At 37.6% G+C, this 23,172-nt stretch overlaps 1 protein-coding gene across 1 annotated transcript in view; it reads right to left on the bottom strand.

Annotated features, from left to right (window-relative positions):
- Positions 1-23,172, bottom strand: part of LOC149562127 (DEAD-box ATP-dependent RNA helicase 37-like) — a 118,470-nt gene that overhangs the window by 78,819 nt on the left and 16,479 nt on the right. Inside the window, exon 3 of the mRNA XM_089825666.1 lies at positions 3,692-3,934. Within this exon, the coding sequence (XP_089681792.1) occupies positions 3,692-3,934 (243 nt within the window). The remainder of the gene's footprint in view (positions 1-3,691; positions 3,935-23,172) is intronic.

Raw genomic sequence — 23,172 nt, 5'->3', positions numbered from 1 at the left:
ACACATAGAAACAAAAGGTTGGATAAAAAATACAATCAAAACTAATTGCACAATATTGCAGATTGGTAAATACAAGTATTGGCAACCCAAGCAAAGGGAAGGAGGTTCCATACACATGCGTGAAGAACAAACTCAAACGATAGAAGAAGGCCAGAGGAGGATTAGAATTTTCGTATGAAACAAGAGGGCACAGTGGAAGTAAATTGACCATATGACAGGAAGAAGATAGTGTACCAGAGGATGGAGTGACTCCATCGTACGGAGTGCAGACTGCAAAGGACCATGCATCATACCTTGGAGGAAGTTGGATTAGTTAAGCCACGTGTAGTTGTAAAGGTTATGATGTTTGAGTCATCTGGAAGACGATTTCTTTTGGGGGGGATAATGTAGGGCATAATAAAGCATTTATGTAATTAAAGATAGTAATTGGGTTGGGATAATTAAGAAGTGAGGGGGTGCATCCATTGGTCTCCCTAACCAACCGAGCACTATTTAAGAACATTGGAACATGAATGATGTACTGTTGGCACTTGGTAATAAATAAAGAATAGTATTTCCCTTGCGAATATCAAGTACAGTTGCCATTGGTAATAATTTCTTAGATTGGTATTGGTAATATCCAATTCATGTTTGATCTATCTTGTACTAATTTCAAATATTATAATAATTTATAATATTATTATGAAGTATCATTATTATAATAGAACTGAGTCTAAACACATTGATAATATGATTATATTTTAATGTGATTATAATTTGTTCTTTGACAAGAAGTCTAATATAATACAATAGCAAAAACTATTAGTAAATGATGGATAAATCTATAAGAACTATTATATTAATTACATAGTGGATAGGGAGTGTCCACAGGGAGAGGAGTAAATCGTTCATGTTGGGGAAGAGAACCCCACATAGAGCGTGTCCGAACTTGAGCAGTTGTGAATCTACCATCCATTATGTGATCTAATATACGGCAAATATGGATGTTATCTAGAATTAATAATAGATTTTAGTGATGATAATTACAAGCTGGCTTAAATATATCAAGAGTCAATTTCTAGAGAATCTCGTATTTGTTCTAGGGTCATTCTACGCTGACCTAGTAGAAGGGACCATCACACTCTTCTTCTGAAATTCCTTCCACCTCTCCCTCTATTGCCTTGATCTTATTTTCTCTTTGATTTCCCCTCCACTCAAACTGCTAATTGGAAACATTTATGGACTATATCAAGTGCTAGCAAGTTGAGCTCATCTTGCATACTATATTTCAGCCCATTAAGATATCTTGCCACCTTTTCCTTTTCTCCTTCATGAAATCTAGATCTCAGACTGAGTCAATGAAATTCTTTAGTGTAACTGCTAACATCCATCCCTTTCTACCTCAAATTCTGCCTTTTCTTGTGTAGTTGTACCACATAATCTTTTGGTACAAAAACTTGCCCAACTTTAGACGCCATTCTTTCCCATTATGAGATTGCATTTTTCCCACCTTGAACTCTTTCTTCTTACAGATAATTCCCCCAGGTCAATGCAGACCCCTTCATCTTGGACTTCGCAATTTTCACCTTTTCATTCTCGGGTACTTCTTCACACTCAAGCCTCTATCCAATCCATAACTTCATCTAACTTCGATTTCCCACAAAATACAAGGATGTTACTCTTGCAATCTGTGACAACTCTCAATTGACTTAAGGGCATTGATGAAACACTTCGGATCAGCAAGCATCTTTGGTTCCTGCTCAGGGGATTTCTGCGCTTACCCTTCCTCTTCTCCATCAGACTGCATTTCCTTGTTCTTCCCTTTGAGTATTCTTAATTCCTCTTCCTAGAACTTATTCTTCTCCTTAAGCTCCTCTTCTAGGAATCTATTTCATTCCTCTTATTAAACATTAATATCATTATCTTATTTTATCTTATCTATCTCTTAGGATCTCCTTGCTATTTTTGCACTCATCCCCTTAGGAAGCATGTTGCTATCAATGTCTCCTTCACATCCTCACATACACTCACTTTTCTCGATCTCCTTGCTCTAATACTAATCTATACTAAGATGAGTTAAGGCCCTTCATAGTCTTTCTGCCAGTGACTCTTCACCTTCCATACTCATTAGGTGAGATTCTTAACTGTTTGTATCGTTGCAATTTTTGACGACATTGCATTTTTTTTGTCATTGTGTTGAATCCTCATCTTTTTGTCATTCTTTTGTCTATCTGCCTTCAACCCGACTGAAACTCAACTAAACCTCTAAAGACACTTAGAAATAACCTCCAAGATTCTAAAGATCCTAAATCCAAGTTGGCATCAAGTTGCCACATGGATACACACACCTAGACTGACCTACAAATGCTTCAAAAACGTTGGATCCAGAGATCCACAAACCAAAATTGTGACTTCCTCTTACACCATTTATACTCCATAGCATTCCATGAGTATTCCTAACAAGACATATAACTCTGCACCCTTCTCCTTGAAGGTGTTTCGTTATTTCGTTAGTTGGCATATAGGTAGGTTGCAAAATAGAAAAACTTTCGCTATATCACAAGTCTGCAAACAGATATGTTGTGAAACAGCGAAAACTAGCTTTCTGGCTCTGATTTTGCCATTTCGCAAGTGTGTAGAAAGGTGACTTGCAAAATAGCAGAATTTTTGCTATTTTGCAAGTATGGAAATAGGCAGTTTGCGAAATGGCAAAATAGTTTTTTCTTAATCCTTTGGGGTTTCCCCTGCATCAGATGGTCTCAATGAAGAATAATGTGATTGTTCATGTATTGTTGCACTTATACAAACCACTTTTATGTCTATTTAACATTAGGTAAATGCCTTTGATTGGTTTCTGTCTAAATAATTCAACATTGTTCATGAGAAGGTCCAGGATTTTCAGAGTATTGTCCTGAGAGGAACGATAAGAATAAGATGTTACTCATCTTGGAGAAGGTGGCCACGGATATTAAGGTTCTCTGAATTGACTATGAAGTCGGGATAAATAAAATGGAGGAAACTATCAAAAATGTGAGCCAAAAGCTAGATACAGTAGTCAATGTAAGCCATTCTTGTATGCTAAATGGTAACGAAGGGCTCAAGTGAAGAATCTGAAGATGCTTACTTCAAATAATGGCTGATCCAGTGGCAAAAATAGTGTCACTATGGGAAAAGGTCCAAAGAATAATGTGGATTCTCGGGATGTTGTGCAATAAGGGAGCAATGTCATTTCCCTAGAAGCATGGTCCTACTAGGATTCAGAGCCACTCAAAGCAGGATAAGGATCAGTCTAAGATTATTAGGGAGGTGGTTAACCTCCAGAGCCATCTGATTAACAAGGACTTGAAGGCAGCCCATATTCTTAAGGATCTCCAGTAGTGTCCTTTCCTCTGCTCTGTTCCTATGTTTGTGTTGAGTTTGTTGTCAATCAGTTGTTTGCTTCTGGTTTCCAAATGTTTCTTTTTAGGCAGTTTTTTGATGCAAAGGGTTTCAAGGTCCTTTCTAAAGCTGTTTTACCTTAAATTAAAAATGTTTGGCAATCAACATTGAAATATCATTTATCAGCTGTGTTCTATATTTAATTATCTAAAACTATGCATACAAGTTGACCCCATTAGAAAATATTATCACATCCACAAGGAAAGGCTTGCTTGTTACTACTTACTTTTGATGAATCTCGAGAATGTTATAGAATAAAATTATATATAAGTACCTGTATCTCCATTGGAAAAGTGGCACTGAAGAGCATTGTCTGCCTTTGGCCTGGAGGAGGCATATCTGTTTGTTGAACAATTTTACGAATTTGTGGCTCAAAACCCATATCAAGCATGCGATCTGCCTCATCTAGAGCCAAGAACTGTACCATGGATAATGATAATCTGCCCTTTTCAAGAAGATCTGTGAGACGTCCAGGAGTCGCAACCAGAATATCAACCCCCCTATCCAATTCACGGATCTGTGTAATAACATGTTCCAATCAATTAACAAACCTAATGTAAGTAAAAGTTTCTAAAGTCAAGACCACACTGATACTGATAAAATTTACAAACAAAGTTGTTAACTAGGTTCATTCCAGAACAAGGAACATCCACTTCTCTCCAATTTTAGGGGCCACAATAAACCCATGGAATTAGAAATTTCCAAAAAAGTAAATAGAAAACAATGGCTTCTATGTAATGAAAAATTGAAGCTGGGACAGTTTTTTTGAAGTTACCAAAAAGGGTGGTTTAACAGATAATGCAATAGAAATTGTTGGTAATCTATAATTTTAGATGGAGATAACCAAAAAAACTATAGCTGGTAGAAGACAAGCTGAACTGCGCCCACATAATTGTGGAAGCCTGCTAACACAACTGGTGAGAAAATTTAGGAAGCACTCTCTATGGATCCATTAGGTGGGAACATCCAAAGTTCTAGTTCAGTACAGAGTGGGCATAATAAATAACCATTACAAGTTAAACAAAAAAGGTGAACAAATGTGTGACAAACGGCAAATCTAGTTCACGAAATTCCTCAGCACTCATAGGTAACATCTAAGTTGTAAAAAGAAATCATTTCAATCTCTCAGTCAATCAATAGAGAAGATGACTTTGTAAAGAATCTCTCAAAACAAAATATCAATGTAGGAGAGAAGCCCTGACAACTAATAAAGTACTTTGTAATACCAGGCTGTCTTATTTATCAGAAAAACTATTTGTTTGTTTGCTACTTTGCAGTTACAAAAAAATTAACCAGTTACGTAATTATAATAGTAAATCAAACCATTTGATTCCAAGCATGGAGTTTCCCCATCACAAAGAGGTCCTTTCAAACTCAGGCAACATAAGACTACTTATGTATTCTGTTGTCTCTTTGTGCATAAAAAAATCATGTTCAAAGCTTAAATGTATTTCATGCATAATATTAGTACTAATCAATGTGATATTAAATCCATGTTTATGCATTGGATTAGCTTTAAATGTTCATTCAGGAAAGTTGTGTATATAAAATAAGTTCAACTTAGGGTTTACTGAAAAAACTGTAAATTTGGGAATTTGAAGGAAAAAATTTATAATATATTCCAACAGCAAGCAGTATGAACAAGTGTTGTACCCCTTCTAAATTTTTCCCCTTCACTTTTGTATGTACATCATCATTCATTCTTATTCATCTTATTTATCATTTTTATATCACCATTCATATGTCGATGAATTTGTGGCTTTCTCCTCAATATGTATTCAGATAATGTCTCAGGATGGTCAATTGTTCCTATTCAGATTGAGCGTCAAAGATAAAAATTGAAGAATTTTTAGAAACTTGTGTTTTTAGCCAAAAGGTATTCCATGAGCATGGGAACAGAACGAAGTGAGCAATGTTGGAATTCGCACCCATTTGTATTTATCCAGTAATCAGTTTGCTAGTCTCTTTGATCCTACTTGGTGTTCCCTTCCAATTCACTTCCAATGGTTCAACTTACTCGGAGAAATTGTCGGCCCATGAATGTGGTTCCGATCCCTTCGGTGATGCCAAAAGTCATTTCGATATACGATTTCATCTAGCCAAACTGTCACTCACCACTTCAAACAAAGTGATAAATGCTCAACTAACATAGCAAATGTACAAGGTGAGCATTTGTTCATTTGCCTTCAAATTAAAAACAATCACTCATTCGCCTTCAAATTTAAAACAATCAATTTAGAGGTGTGCCCTCTTCAAGGAGATCATATTTGAGATACAATGGCCAAGACACACTTAAGGGTAACTTTACTTATAGCATTTGGTCATTCTTGGAGCACCATGTAGATATATTTCACTTTGACTTCTTATTTATACATAAAAACAGGAAACCTAAAGAGGGTATTGTTGTGTCAATTTTCCCAAACTATTCTTGGGTAGAAATACAAGCTCAAATTCATGTTTAATAAATAGATGTCTCCTAAAACCAAGGGCATAAATTCCCTGCAACAAGGCACCCTACCTTCTTGTCATATTTAGAAAGTCGTCATTAATATTTGTGACATGGATATTGGCCATATAAATTGTAAAGAGGGGACTTGCAAGAAAATGCCTGGAAGCATCGATTTACTATCCAAAAAAATATATCCAAGCTCTTGCAAGTTGTCATATTCCCTTTCCTAAGTTAGTGAATTTCATTGGGTCATTAGCCTGTTTCGCAATGGTCTTGTGGGCTAACCAGGTATTCTCTGGGATCATTTTAGTTTTGGCCTAGGTAGTTTCAATTGATGGCCAATTAGGGTTGGTTTAGTGGGGTTTCTGGGCACTTACTAATTTTAGTAAGTTAGCAGGCTCAGTATTCTTGGCACTTTAGTATTGGACTCGGAACATCTCGTTGAGACCTTCCAACAAGCTATCACCCATGCTTATCCGAATCCATCTTGATCAATGATTTTTTTATCGTTAATATTTAGTTTTATATTAGTTCAATAAAGTTCCAGTACATTCATAAGGCCATCTTGATCAATGATTTTTTTATCGATAATATTTAGTTTTATATTAGTTCAAAAAAGTTCCAGTACATTCATAAGGCCATTGTTTGGCAGATTTCCAACAAACTCCCCTTACAAAAGCACCAAATACTGGCAGATCATCTAAGACATACCCTACCATAACCACCCAAAAGAGCAGTAGCCACAAAAGACTATACAAACTCAACATAGCTAATACAATGTTAGCCCATAATACAAAAAATTGGGCACAAAAGCAACAAATAACAGTCCCTCAACGAAACCAACTCGAAGCCTCTTCCCTTGAGAAATTGATAGCAGACGAACCACCTTTAGCAACTCTCATCTTTGAACCACTACAAGCCATCGATTCATGACCATGCTTCCACACTCCATCAACAAACAGAGACACCTCATCACCACTAAGTACACTAGGAACCTCTCCAGGAACACCATCTGACCTCTTGGCCTACAACTAACAACGAGGGATAGGGCATCTGTCCTCCCCCCTGGGAACAAAAGACTTCACTGGGGTCACATTCCTTTGCAATCTTCGTTCTCCCACCACTACTCTGTTTGCCTCCATTTATCCAAAAAGGACACCAAATCCTACCATCCCTTTCGCACAATCAACATGTGTACCTCCTTCGAACAAGAAGACATCCAGACAACGAGCAGTTGCAACTCCCCATTGCCCCCACCAATCAGCCACCACGGCCCATGGTACATGTGCAGACCCACACCAATCTCAGCCCAAGCCACTATTCCTACCAGCCCACCTGCCCATTTGGGTAATAGACATGCATGGGCCACACACAACACCTCCTCTCAAGAAGAGTGTGCCATTAGAGCCAGGCCCAAAAAAGAGTGAGATGTCGAGGTTGGATCTTGACCATCATTCTGTGTTGAGAAACTCCTCCCCCAGCATTAGCACAATCATCTCCCACAACTCAATGTCGTCAATTTTGAGTATGTTGTGCATCCACACAATGGAAATGGGGCCCGTGAAAGACAGGATTTGACTCATTGATTGTATGGAGAAATTGGCTTCCATTTCAAAACACCAAACTCCTACCCAAGATCACTGCAGACACTGCAGGCTTTGGAAAACAGACATTATGACCACCCAACCAACTTGCGTGTCCAGGTCATGCCTCAAAACTTGCTCTGAAGTGTGTGACCTGTCCAGCTGTCCTTTCCATCTTTTTAATAATACAAAAGATCTGAGAAAATCCCGCTTGTACTGCCACTTACTGCAATATCCAGCCAATCCTCCAATACTTCTACTTTGGAAAATGAACTGTACTTTCCCTGCCTCCATTCATATAAAATCACACCTCATATCCGGCTGATGAAAGCAAATCACCTTAAGGAATTTCATTCAGACAAGAAAGGTCTAGGTACTGCAAGTACCTAGATCTTCAAAAAGTTCAAAATTGTCCACTAAGGACCCATTAGCCCCAATGTTGGAGAGTTTGTCAACAATTGAGTTTGCCTCCTGAAATACATGTGTCACCTTGAAATCTTCAAATTCCATTAGTAATGCCTACATCTTCCTGATGTGTTTGTTGAGGTACCAAATGTCCATCTTGCCTTTGGCAATCCCATTCACAGACAGCTAAGAATCACCTTCAAGATGTAGTTTCTGAACTCATAGTTTTTTGGCAAGAAGAACAACACCAACTACAGTGGACACTCTGCCTCATTATTTGTCGCCTCAAGAAGCCTTTTAGCACCTCTTGCCAAAATATTCCCAAATTCATCACAGGCCACATACCCTACCCCTAATTGGCCTGTGTTGCCCCTTGAGGCCCTGTCAAAATTCACTTTTATCAACCCACTTCCAGGTGGTTTCCATGACTTCTTCCGCTGCTCATCCTTCAGCAGAGGATCGACCCTCTAAGGCCCATTAACGGGCCTATCTGATCAATGACTTTAATGCCTGAAGATTTAGTCAATTTATTAATAAAGTGACTCCATAAAATAAGTTCATATTATTAAATGTCACTTTATTATTGTGGGCACTTTATTTCCTTAGTGGTACGAACTATTATTTTAAAAAAGAGATTAAGATACAAGGGAATGTGAAGGCTCACCAGCTTGTGTTTATAAGGAGGAGGAGGATCTTATTTCACCATACTGGATTTTATTATTTTGGATTTCATTTTCTCTATTGGAGAGCCTCGGAAAGCTTCAGTTTTCAGTGAGGACGAAATCTCTTAAACTTGTGACAATGGACGGAAACCCATTGTCAGTTGGACACATCGCACAGGTGTTCCACTTAGTGCATCGGGGTCATATTTCTAAATCCAATCTTGCTGTAATTTATGTGATTGCCATTTGGATTATGTGGTTGTTTTGCTAAACAATTTTAGTACAATATTATTTCAAAAAAAATTTACTGATGGAGATTGATTACAATATAGTTTATAAGTCTTCATTTTATCTGGTTATTTTATGAGTTTTGTTGGCTAAATCTGAAATACATTGCATGAGATTATTTGTTTAAAATTTCAGAGATTGCACTGAGAGATTTGGTTATAATATCCACTTAGGGATAATACAGTGTTATCACTGTCATGTATCCTGCCAGCCTGTGGGACATATTTACAGAGGTTTTATCAAAGCTGGTGTATTCAGCCTGTGAGTTTTTATGAGCCACAAAGAAGTGTAGTTCGATTGTCTGGAATAAGAGGATAAATCTGCAGATAAAGTTTTTTATTCAGAATAATATTATACTGTTGCAAGGTTTATAGTTTGACAGATAATATAATTGTTAAGTTTCTCACTGCCGTGATTAGTACGACCATATTTCAGTTGTGTAATTTTTAAGCATCAAATATTTTGCAAACTATTATCGGGCAGAACATACGTTTCCATGTCAAAATATTTGAGGTGAAGCAATACTTTTTCAAAAGTTTGAGAAGCATTAATCTGTGAGCTGAAATAATGTAAGGAAATAAAGTCAATTAAATTGATACTTTGTGAGAAGACTTTGGGGCCGAAATTATTATTTCCAAGCATATATTTGAAGTGTCTGTTCTTGTGGACCTTGCGATTATTACATTAATAATTTTTTGGCACTTTAAAAAGTTTGGGTCATATTATTGAGTGGAAGACACACTATCAGGTCTTTAATCCTGAGATTTGCAGGCTCTCCTCTTATTCATTTATTGACAACTCGCAAAGAAAACATTGTGGCTAATATTTTTCTAAAGCTTATCATTTGGTGAATATTTTATATGAAAGGTATCAGCCTTTAATTATGTGAAATGTCAGAGTGCTTGGAGATTTCAGCATCAAGATGTTCAAGATAAATATATTTTGTTCCGATAAGTTCTGAAATTGATTACAATAATTGTTTGAGAGCTTCAGAATGTAGTTGTGCCTAAACGCAACAAACTGTGCTGGAAGAAATGGGTTTTGAACCATCAAACTAGTTGAGAGATGATTACACGCTGTTCGGAAATGCTAGGGGCTGTCAGAATGGGTCACTCCTAGCAGATGAATAAAATTATGTCGAGCGTCTGTGCAATCTTTCACAGGGCATTGTGTTTGTTTCTAAGACAGATTCAAAAGTTTCTGGCAAGGGAATCAATCATTGCTGACCGGTTGTTTATCTTGTCGTCTTCCTTGGTAGGAAGAAAGCTTAGGTTCATATATCCAATGTTGGTTGTGTTAGAGAAGGTTGAGTTATACGAACGCTTTTTCAACTAAAAAACTGTACGAATTATAGCAGATTTATCATCACATCTTGGTGTGGAAGTGTTCCTTCATCCTTGCAATGGATATATCGCTCATGCTTGGCATGGAATTTAGACCACGAACTTAGGCGTCGTCGCTTCCCTGGTTGGAGTTCTTTACTGGCAGCTGCTCTATATTCTTGGCATGAAGGGTTTTCCTTCTAGACGCAGGATCTGTGTAACTGGAAGTGCCTATTCCTAGGTGTGTGCATTCATGCTTCCTTATATCACATTGTAGATTGCTGTATGTCTGGATTGTTGGAGTCACTTGGGTTGCTGAAGGTAACTGTTGGCTAGATGCTGAGAATAGAAGCTGAGGAGTGCTACACATACTTGCAAATTGTTTCTGGTTAATGCAAATTGGCTTTGCAAACAGCCTGTAACATTAACAATTTCTTCCAGAAAAAAAAAATTCTGGAGTTTTGATAGCAAATACACTAGGTTTGAACTCTACCTTGATGACACTAGCTGTGCAACAATAACAGTTACAGGTCCAAACCAGTAGTAGAGGCAATTGCAGGTACATGTTTACAGAACAAATATGGTTGCTATTTTCAATGGCAAGCAAGGAATCTCACAGTGGTTGTATCTGTTGATATTGCAATGATAGTGAGGCCAGATATGAGGGAAGTTGATGTGGTCATAGCAGCACTCTGGAGCATTTACAGCATTTCAAATCTAATCCGACCTTAGTTACAGCAGACTGGCACCAACATTCATCTCCTTGCAAATCTGTTAAATGGACAGAATCATCTTCTGAGATTACTATGTGCATGTCAACTGTTTGATATTTTGCCAAATATTGAAGAGAGATAAGAGGACGCCATTATAAATCTGTTCTGCTTCCTCTGAATTGTATGTAATCATATCTCATATGCAAGTCTGAAAGCTCTGTTTCATTCATTGCAATCAAACTGTGGGGGACAATTCCTAAGCATTATAGTAGTAGACAGAAGAGAGCAGAGTGTTGTAACAAATCAGAAATTTAGGAATTTAAGACTGCAAAGACCAAACATTGGTCGCGTATAATAAGAAGTTGAAAGTCCCAGCATGCCAAACTTTTAAATTTTTGAGAAAGCGGCTATGGGAAAAATACATGGCCTGGGAAAAATCAGAAAAGATATTGTCAAGCCATAGCAGCAATGGCCCAGAATTGCCAACCTGACAAAAGAACAGAAATATTCGACATGTATGAAGCAAACTCCCTCCACCACAGGTTGAGAAAGATTTATCCTTCATTAGCTAGATGAATTTCTATCCAAAGCTTCAGAAAAAGAATAATGTGGCAAAGAAGAAGTACCAGGACTTGGCCCAAGATCTTCTTGCAAAAGATAGGTTCAAAAATTTGTACGAGGAGTTTTCAGTAGATTATAATCAAGCTACAGGTGAACCAAATTTCAAACCAGATTTGGAAACGAGAGAAAAATGCTACACAGGTTATAAGTGATATTGGAAAAGAGGAGCAATCAACTACTAATGGATTGCAGCTGTCTCATGGTCCTGTAGAAGATATTAAATATGTCAAGGGTCTATTGAAAGATAAGATAGTATGGAGGTAGAAGTTTCTTTCTATACTAGTGCTCTTGATGGGCATGTTGATAATACATTGGAGAAGATTGTCCAATCAGACCAACGATGATGACTCCAACTCTTTTGTGAGTGTTGGTGACGATTTTGATCTTAACTTAATGGTCTCTACATATGGTATGGATTCTCCTTGTGATGAATTTGTTTTTGAACATAATCGTGCCCTTAATTCCTATACACAATATGAAAGATGACATTATGACATGGATATGTGTGATGAAATACATTCTCCCACCATATGTGCATTTGACTTCTCTCATACACCTACTAGTTCACCTTATTTGGAGAGTCAAATGAAACTAACTGAAAAAAAAATTGTTGCAGCTCTGTCATACTTTGGTAACATATATGAGATGGTTGAAAAGTACTTTTGGAAGGAACAATTAGAGAAGGGACAAAAAGGGCTCAAAGAGGAGTTCTCACATTTGCAGGTGATTAAGGAAGGGATGAGAACAATGAAATTAGATTATCTACACCTTCTTTCAGATTGTGATCATCTTCGCAATCTCACAGAGATCTTTTCCAAGGCATTAAGGAAGAAGGAAGAAGTGGACACCCTTACTTGTGAGCTCTCGCATACTAAAAACACACCAGAGGCTGCCCTAGTGACATTTCATGAATCAGAAAATAGGATTGGTGAGCTTGATCAGAAATCAAATTTGACACATCTACTTTAGCTCAACATTCAAAATTGATGGTTGAGGAGGTTGTTAGTGATGATAGCATGAGAATTGATCAGCATAAGCATGATCCATCTATATTAAGTGGGCAGATGGTACTTAGTGATGAGACATTGATAGAGGTCGAAGTTATTTATCATGACTATACAATGAGGAGCACTCATCACTTTTCTTTTGATCCAAACTTGGAGGACTTGATGAGGTGCAGGTGGGGATTGGCTCAAAGATTGTATCATTCATTGTGGGATAGAGGTCTGCCATCTTCAGAAGATGGGATCAAAGGCTGCAAGCATCTGATGCCGGTGGTTATGGGAGATTGCATACAGGAACACCAGCCAGTTTTCTATCATAGCGGTATGTATCTGAGAGGGATGGTTACTTTTATATCACAAAGATCTCATGCTAATACAAGGTTACAGGGTGATTATGTGTCAGTTGCTACACGTTAAATTACTTGCAAAGTTGACACATCTATGAGGGTCTTGCAGAATTTGAAGGTAGTTGTGGGGTTGCTGCAGGTTCTTCCAGTGTTTTGTATCTCCTTATGACTGATGGATGTGGCGGCAATGGCTTTGAGACCCGAGTATTAACAGAGTTGTAGCATAGCTTGGGCGGATCCTATTCATGGGCTTCACCACTTCTGGCTTGGTGAAGATGAGATCCAAGTTGAACAACAGTAGTTCGATGATCTTCTTGGACCTACTTTGATTTTGATGGATTCCTCATGTGTGCAAGATTTCGATAGTTGGTCCGGCATATACCCATGCAAAGTTGAGGGAGGTGTGACATGTTGGCTTTCTGAGTTGCTCTCTACCAAGACATTCATCCATATGACACACATAGTTAAATTATTATACCATTTTTTGCATGGTGTCATGGTAATTGAATCAATTGGGAAGGTATTACATCTTCATTGGCACAGGTATTACAGGAGTTAGTGATATGAAGGACATCAAACAGGTCTTCACTTGGGACCCAAGTGGACCATTCACATAGGTTATGGATGAGGGAGTTAGAAGGAGAGATTAGTTGCATTCCTTTCTTGTCAGAGGTTGGTATATTGTTGAGCTTCTGCCACTTCTTGATATTAGAGGTGTATGTAGTTAGATTTGGAGTGAAGTACTCAGTGGGTAGAGAGTATTTTATTTTATCATATATCAACACATAGCAAATTGTCCTGACTAAGTATACACCTGAAATAATTTGGGATCTTGGCATTTAATTGACTCGTGATTTGGTTCATGTGTTACTTTACGACTCTAGGGTTAGAGATGTTTAGACCAATGTAGCCTGGTAGTTGGACAAAGCATCATCTTTGAAGCAGATCTGGGATCCAAGCATTTGGTTCCAACATACAAATGCAAATTGCTTGGGGGCAAGCAATCTTTGGGAAGGGAGGATAGCCATGTCACCTTTTCTAGGTCAATGAGTCTCATTGCACCATTAGCCTATTTTACATTGGCCTTGTGGGCTAATCAAGTATTCATTGGGATCAGTTCAATTTTGGCCAAGGCAATTTCAGTTGTTAGCTAATCGGGGTTGTTTTAGTGAGGTTTCCGAACACTTACTATTTTTAGTAAGTTAACAGGCTCAATATTCTTGGCACTGTAGTGTTGGACTAGGAGCATCTCATCAAGACCTTTTCAGCAAGCTACCACCCATGCTTCTATGAGTCCATCTAATCAATGATTTTAATGTACAAAGATTAAATTGATTTATTAATAAAGTAATTTTATATATAAAGTTCATATTATTAAATGTCACTTTATTATTATAGGCACTTTATTTGCTTAGGAAGTTGTATCTTACCTTTATCTTGATTCTATGATATGTCTAACCAAACATTTTACTACCCTACAATATCTTTGCAGAGTGCCTGGATTGTTTGGGACTCGCCATTGCTGTCCTCGTTGTTGCTATTATCACTCACTAATTTCTTGTTTCTTGATGTTTTGTTCTCACTTTCAATATCCATTGCCCAATCACAGGCCTCCTCATGTGGAGAGAAGCGCCACCTTCATTCTCTTCTGAATGAAGGGGAGTTAAACCCTCTATGAACCACCTCTTTTTTAATTCATCGGCTAGTTTTTCCTCCAACGTGCCTATGAGCTCCTTTGGCCTACAATGGTAGGCTCGAAAAGTCTTGCTTTTTCCTTGTCGTGTCTTCTATATTTTTGCGAATACCTCAATGTCCTCCCACAACAACCTAAATTTTGCTTCAAAGGATTTCTTTATATTGTTCCAAGTTGTCTTCTAAGTGGCTAGAAGGTCAGTGTACGAATCACTAGCTATACCTCGCAAGGTAGTCAAGAAGGCCTTCATGTAATAATCTTCATCTTCCTGCTCATTTGCCTCCCAAATTCAGATGGTACTTAGTGATGAGACATTGATAGAGGTTATTTATCATGCCTATAAAATGAGGAGCACTCATCACTTTTCTTTTGATCCACACTTGGAGAACTTGATAAGACGCAAGTGTCTATTAACTCAAAGATTGTATCATTCATTATAGGATAGAGGTCTGTCATTAGAAGATGGAATCAAAGGCTACAAGCATCCAATCCTGATGGATATGGGAGATTACATACAAGAACACCAACTAGTTTTCTATCATAGCGGTATGTATCTAAGACGGATGGTTACTTTTATATCATAGAGATCTCATTTGAATAAAAGGTTATAGGGTGATTATGGGTCAATTGCTACACATTGGATTACTTGCAAAGTTAACACATCTATGAGGGTCTTGCAAAATTTGGAGGTAGTTGTGAGGTTACAAGTTCTTCCAGTGTTTTGTATCTCGTTACGACTAATGGATGTGAGGGCAATGGCTTTGGGACCCGAGTATTGATAGAGTTCGTAGCACAGCTTGGGCGAATCTTGTTGATGGGCTTCATCAATTCTAGCTTGGTGAAGATGAGATTCAAGTTGAACAACAATAGTTCGATGATCTCCTTGAACCTACTTTGATTTTGATCGATTCCTCGTATGTGCAAGATTTGATAGTTGGTCTAGTACATACCATTGCGAAGTTGAGGGAGGTGTGACACGTTGGCTTTCTAAGTTGCTCTCTACCGAGAATTTCATCCCTATGACACGTACAGTTAGATTATTACACCATTTTCTGCATGGTGTCATGGTAATTGCATCAGTTGGGCAGGTATTACATCTTCATTGGTGCAAGTATTACATCTTCATTGGTGCAGGTATTACAAGAGTTAGTGATATCAGGGACATCACACAGGTCTTCACTTAGGACCCAAGTGGAGCATTCACATGGGTTATGGATGAGGGAGTTAGAAGGAGAGATTTGTTGCATTCCTTTCTTGATAGAGGTTGGTAGACTGTTGAACTTCCGCCACCTTTTGATATTAGAGGTATGTAGTTGGATTTGGGGTGAAGTACTCAGTGAGGTAGAGAGTATTCTATTTATGATAACAACACATAGCAAATTGTCCTGACTAAGTATACACCTGAAATAATTTGGGTTCTTGGCATCTAATTGGCTAGTGTTTTGGTTCATGTTGTGTTACTTTACAACTCTAGGGTTACAGATGTTTAGACCAATGTAGCATGGTCGTTGGACAGAGCATTATCTTTGAAGCAGCTCTGGGATCCAAGCATTTGGTTCCAACATACACATGCGCATTGCTTGGGGGAAGCAATCTTTGGGAAGGGAGGATAGTCATGTCACCTTTTCTAGGTGAGTGAGTTTCATTGCACCATTAGCCCGAATTGCATTGGCCCTATGGGCTAATCGAGTATTCATTGGGATCAGCTCAATTTTGACCTAGGTGATTTCAGTTGTTGGCTAATCGGGGTTGTTTTAGTGGAGTTTCCAAACACTTACTATTTTTAGTAAGTTAACAGGCTCAGTATTCTTGGCACTTCAGTGCTGGACTAGGAGCATCTCGTTGAGACCTTTCCAGCAAGCTACTACCCATATGCTTATCAAAGTCCATCTGATCAATGATTTTAATATCCAAATATTTAATTGATTCGTTAATAAAGTAATTTTATATAAAGAGTTCATATTATTAAATGTCACTTTATTATTATGGGCACTTTATTTCCTTAGCAAGTTGTATCTTACCTTTATTTGGATCCTATGTTATGTCTAAGCAAGCAGTTTACTAGCCTACAATATCTTTGTGAAGTGCCTGGATTGTTTGGGACTCGACATGGCTGTCCTCGTTGTTGCTATCACCGCTCACTTTTTTCTTGTTTCTTGATGTTATGTCTAAGAAAACATTTTACTAGCCTACAATAACTTTGCGAAGTGCCTGAATTGTTCAGGACTCGACATTGCTGTCCTCATTGCTATTATCATCACTCACTTTTTAGTAAGTTAACAAGCTCAGCATTCTTGGCACTTCTATATTGGACTAGGAGCATCTCGTCAAGACATTTTCAGCAAGCTACCACCCATGCTTATCCGAGTCCATCTGATCAATGATTTTAATGTTCATAGACTTAATTGATTCATTAATAAAGTAATTCTATATATAAAGTTCATATTATTAAATGTCACTTTATAATTATGGGCACTTTATTTCCTTAGGAAGTTGTATCTTACCTTTATCTTGATCCTATGTTATGTCTAAGCAAACATTTTACTAGCCTACAATATCTTTGTGAAGTGCCTGGATTGTTCAGGAGTCACCATTGTTGTCCCCGTTGCTACTATCATCACTCACTTTTTTCTTGTTTCTTGATGTTTTGTTTTAATATCCATTGCTCAATCATAGGCCTCCTTATACATGGAGGAGGACGTTGCCTTCATTCTCTTCTTAATGAAGGGGAGTTAAACCCTCTATGAACCACCTTTTTTAATTCATCGGCTAGTTTTTCCTCCAACTTGCCTATGAGCTTAAACATCCATTGCTCAATCATAAGCCTCCTTATACATGGTGGGGAACACCGCCTTCATTCTCTTCTTAATGAAGGGGAGTTAAACCCTCTATGAACCAACTTTTTTAATTCATCGGCTAGTTTTTTCTCCAACTTGCCTATGAGCTCCTTTGGCCTACAATGGTAGGCCCAAAAAGTCTTGCTCTTTCCTTGTCATGTGTTCTATATTTTTGCGACTACCTCAATATCATCCCGCAACAACCTAAATTTTGCTTCAAAGGATTTCTTCAAATTATTCCAAGTTGTCTTTTAGGTGACTAGAAGGTCAGTGAACCAATCACTAGCTATACCTCACAAGGTGGTTGGAAGGCCTTCAACTAATAATCTTCATCTTCCTGCTTGATTGCCTCCCAAATGATCACACATCTCTTACAATGTTGTGTTGGGTCTTCTGACCCCTCACCGTTAGACTTGGGGAGTTTCTGTTTGTCTGGAGTGTTTGACATTTTCCTTTCCTGATTAGTACCCCATGTGTTATGGCAATTAAGTGGGTCCTCTATGCCCTCTCGGTACTTGACCCGTACCATCAAGTTGTGAGACTTCCCTCCTTCTCAGGTCTCCGACTCTATTTGCCTGATTCTTACTTTGTCGGATATGGCAAGCCCCCTTAATTGGCATTTCATATTTTCAAATAAGTTGGCTACCTCTTCTTCCAAACTTCTTTCTTTGTCACCGATTTCAGAGTGCACAAATGGCTCTGTTCCATCCAACTCACTTCCCCAACTATTTGTGTGAACCTCATTCGGGGTAGTACCAAATATTAATTCTGCCTATGTGACAGTACCAAGTGGCGACCCCTCCTCATGGTTTTTAGTGGGTTTTGTGAGGACTATGAGACCTTCCACAAGGTGTTGCAACCTACGTTATCTCTCTATTTGTTGCTGGATTCATAAAAATCATTGCACTCTGACTTCGTTTTCCTCTAGTTGTTTCTCCATATGATGCCTCTTGTCCTTATTTGACAATAGGTGTTAATTTTTGGAATTATCGGATGTGCAACGTCTGTTTGTGTCTTGGGGTTCCTCCTCCCGTTGAATCCTTTCATGGAATTGCTGCAGCATTTGTTGTCTTTGCTATTCTCTTTGGGTAGCCTCTCTTTCTTCTTCTACTTCTACCAACCTACATGCCAATAACACCTTGGAAGGGTCCCCAAGAGATCGTACACCACTTGTTCATCGTAAGTTCAATCTATACTATATGGAATAGCCCTCTACTCCACCTCATATTGTTTGTACCAGCTTATAGCAATATCCCATGCTTGAACGAGGTCCTATGTCAATTGATCTTCTTAAGTCACTTCCTCCTTGATGTCACTATTTGTTACTACTACTTGTTGTTCAAGTCACTTTCTCCTTGATGTCACTATCTGCTATTACTACTTGCTAATCGAAAGTACGACCCATTATACCTCTATCTTTTTACCTGTCACCTCAGTATCAGTTGCTCTTGTTATGTGCTAAAATGCATGTTTCTCTATGAGAAAGATAAATGAGGTAAAACCCCTTGTAATGTATATTTCTTTGTGAGAGAAATATGAGGTGAAAGCCCTTGTAGTGTATATTTCTCAGTGAGAGAAATATGAGGTGAAAGCCCTTGTAATGCATTTTCTTTGTGAGAGAGATATGAGGTGAAAGCCTTTGAGAGATCTTGCTATTTCATACACAAGAGTAACCATGGTGGAGGTAATGTTGAGAGATTCCATGACACCATCACATTGAGTGATTCTATGATGGGACCTTGTGTATATGCCTCTTTCCACACATGGGAGCAGCCATGGTGGACATCATGTTAAGACATTCCATGACGACATCACATTGAGTGACTATAATGTTGGTTTGTGTATAAGTTTTTTTTCACACATGGAAGTAGCCATGGTCAATGTCACATAAGCGAGTCCATGACATTATCACATTGAGAGATTTCATGATAATCTAATTTCCACATATACCCAGTAGCCATTATGGGTGTCCTGATGAAAGATTTCATGACATGGTTATCTAGAAAGATATCTCCCCAGCTAAGAGGGAGTGTTGATATAAGTAGCATCAAGAGATCCCTTTCGTAGTGACAATATTCTCTATGATCCAAATCTGATCATCCTCTCTTCATGATGTGCTATGCTGCTTAATCTTCAATCAAGTATTATTTTATATTCTCTGATATTTCGCACAGCATATTGTATATTCTGAAAGGCACACTTTGTTTTAGCATACCGTATGTAATTAGGACTTTTGATAGTTCGCATAGATCTTCTATTTTGGCTATGCCTTTATTGTCTCAAACATTTCTAATGGTGACTAGCATAGAAGGTGTTTAAATTCCATTGTTTCTGTAAATTCAGTTTATATTGAGGATTATAAAAATCAGACTTGTATTGTTATTGAATAAAAGTGATTTGATTGTGTGGCTGGATTGTGTGGTTGGAGGGTTTTCCCTGCGTACAATTCATATTCTGTGTTTTGTGTTATCTATTTTGTGTATTGTGTCATTTCTAGTATGAATCTCTAACAGGGGACTGTACAAAGACCAAAAGGAGCTTTAATGTGTAATATTCCCACCGATAATGAAAAAGTTAATTCAATATTAGATAATCGCTAATAAATAAATAATATTAATTATTTATTTATATTTAAATAAACAATACTAATTAAATAAATAATATTAACTAACAAATAAATATAAAAAACTAGAACCTAAGAAAATTTAAGGTAACAACCACCCTCATTAACGAATGAGGCCCATCGGCCTATGTCCATGTCAAACGACGCCCAAGAGGCAAGATTGACAACCTTTGTGACTTGGTGGTTGAATTGAATGGAGGCACATAGAATTGAATTTACCAAAGAGAGTGTTTCCATTCCTGAAAGAACTAAATTCAGCAATAGAGAGTCTTTTTTCCATAAGGGAGAGTGTGTTAGCTTCGTAAAGTTTCTACAAATTTTGTACCTTTGATCAGACTTGTAATCTATCCTTGATTGTTGAAAATGAACTTCTTAATAAACTAAATTATGGAGTTGTTTTCTTTTATCTTGAACTGAAAGTTGTTTTATCTCTCCAATAAATCGACTAGGTATTATTGCTTGAGGGAGCAGACTTGATGTATTTGTGTGTCCTCAAACTACAATAACACCCTCCCTAAATATCATGACTAAAGGGCATGTCCCTCAAAGGGACACGACCGTTCCTAAGTCGACACAAACCCCTCTCCCAGAAATCGGCAATTTGCAAGAATGATTAACAATTAATCAGCAACTAACACAATGTGTTAAGTTAGCATTAAATATCAAACAATCATTAGCAGTCATCACCTATCACAAGAGGTGTATTGGAATATATTTAGTGCCTTCATATGATACTTAAGAAGGAGAAGATTAGGTGCGGTCTACACTCTCAGACCAATAGATTATCATTGTTACAAACTTAACACTCCCTCCTAACTTGATAATCATACTAAGAGATATCATATCTAGCAACATCAATAAAGATGAACAAGCAGGAATTGATACTCTATATCTATCTGAATCTTCTTAGCATGTGGTATCATAGAACACATGATATAATGTCATATTTGTAATCACTTAAAAATGGTCATCTAGACTATTAGCCCCCTTTTCAACATTTTGGCTAAATTAATTTAATCATTTACCTAGACCAAATTTCTAATAATCAATTTATTTGATTATAACCTATAGTTTGACTATGCTATCCTAAGTTCATTATTTGATTAAAAGAACATGTCCCCTTTTAATTAAATAAAACACCCCATTCTTCTAACCCACTTAAAGTGCACACATAAAGTCCTTTTTCTATTTTACAATTAAAAGAAAAGGCTTGTGAGACTGTTGTCTTATATGACAAGTCAACTTATATTCTATTGGTTGACTTGTGTGTGCACATGGATCACTCCTCTTTTCAAATTCCACCGTTGATCATCCATCATCTTCATCTTGATCTCTACCGTCCATACGACTTTAAAAGGGAGAGAGCTTTCCCCCTCAAATCCAATCCTCATTTTGAATATTGATATGCTGCAGGTTTTCTAACAAGTTTCTTTGGAGCTTTGTGGAGAACTTCTACTTCTTGTCTACATTCTCTCATCCATGGCATCATGGCATTTTAGCTTAGCTTAGCTTTCATTTTTACATGTAGCTTAATCTCACATAGCTTAATAATGGTATTGTAACACTCTCATACATGTTTTAGCATAGCTCCACTTTGCATCTCATTCTAGCTTAATTTTCATTTGCATTGCATTCTTGAGGACATTTGCATTCTTGCATCTTGTCTTTGGAACCTCCCATTACATGGTTTACTAGCAAGAAGAGTATCTCTAAGGCTCATCTGAGAGCCCTTGAACTTGAAATACACTCTCTTGCACTCCGTGGATAGGGAGCTCTAAGCCGGCATCCAAGCATTCCGAACTCATGGAATCGTTTGGATAGAAGGGTTTAGAGTGAGACACTTTCGAGTGTACATTTTTGGCGCCCACCGGCTTGAATCAAGTTTCTAGCTCCATTTGCTTTCATTTCTTATCTCTGGTTTTTAACAGCAGCATATTGGATCTAATCAAGTGCTTTTGTAGAATTATCACTTTGGTTTTAAGGCCAACCCATAAGTAGATTGGTTTGAAGGCCAAAAACTTAGTTGGTTTAAATATTTGATCATATCTTTTAAACCGCTTGGAGTTTGGTTCTGATTTTTTTTTTGTAGGTTGGGTATGTGTTCAAAATGTTTTAGTCTGATTTTCAAAGTATTTTGACGTGATTTGTGAGAGTTATGATTTTTTCTTTATTTTTCATAAAAAGCGTTTCTGATCGCAAATCAGCACATTTTTCGGAAAAACTTACATTTTCAGAAAAGTTTTTCAATTCTAATGGGGGTTCTTTCTTTGTGTTTTGAATTTTGAGGTCGTATTAAGGATCAAAAATTCGATTTGATAAATCTGGCCTGTTTTGACAAAATTGATCTCTAGAGCGCAAATGAAGAGATTTTTTTAAATTTCTTGCATTTTTGGAAAGCTCTTTGATTTTTAGTAGGGGTCTCTTCTTTTCATTTTTATTTTTGAATCCGAAATCATAGCAAAAAAGAACAATCTTGTTGACTAGGTCAAAATCAAAGAGTAAAAATGAGAGCATTTGTGATTAACTTGCACTTTCTTTGCATGCACTTGGTTGGAAGATAAATTGGATTTTTGAGGCAACTAACCACTTTTTATTCTAGATTTTTATATTAATTCACACTAACTTTTGGTGCTAACAAGTTGTGATTGTAGGTTGCCATCCTTGTGAAAAAAAATTGAAACATTGCATAAAAAGAATGCATGTCAAAGCTTCAAATGCGCAACGGCTACTAACATTGTTTGCAGGGTTGCCCAACGCATAAAAACCCAATTTTGCTTGTTCTTTACTTTTACATGTGCGGCATATACTAGTTTTTTATTTTTAGGCACATTAAAACTTACAATTGAGATCTTTTGGTGATAGGAGAGTATGCTCTTCACCCTTGTGGTGAATCAGAAATCTTGACTTACCATTTGGTTTCAAGAGTAAGAGGCAACTGAATCTTCCTGGCATGTTTGGGAGAAAATGACTGGAATAGGAGAGTATGCTCTTCACCCTTGTGGTGAATCAGAAATCTTGACTTTCGAAAGTTGATCCACTCTTTGTGTAGTTAGAATCCTTTAGAGGGCCTGCTCTCGGACAACCTGAGAGGAACGACCCAAGTGGGGACAAGCAAATTACCCGGCTCTTCCAACCCACTATAAACTCAAGGCTATCAAGGACACAAAACCTTGGTAGACATAGTGTTTGTCTTCGCCTAGTGTGATCA

This window comes from Cupressus sempervirens, chromosome 4 (assembly GCF_028749045.1).
Source record: "Cupressus sempervirens isolate cs-2001-9-10 chromosome 4, ASM2874904v1, whole genome shotgun sequence".
NCBI classification, from domain to species: domain Eukaryota; kingdom Viridiplantae; phylum Streptophyta; class Pinopsida; order Cupressales; family Cupressaceae; genus Cupressus; species Cupressus sempervirens.
This window is presented reverse-complemented; position numbering and strand designations above follow the sequence as displayed.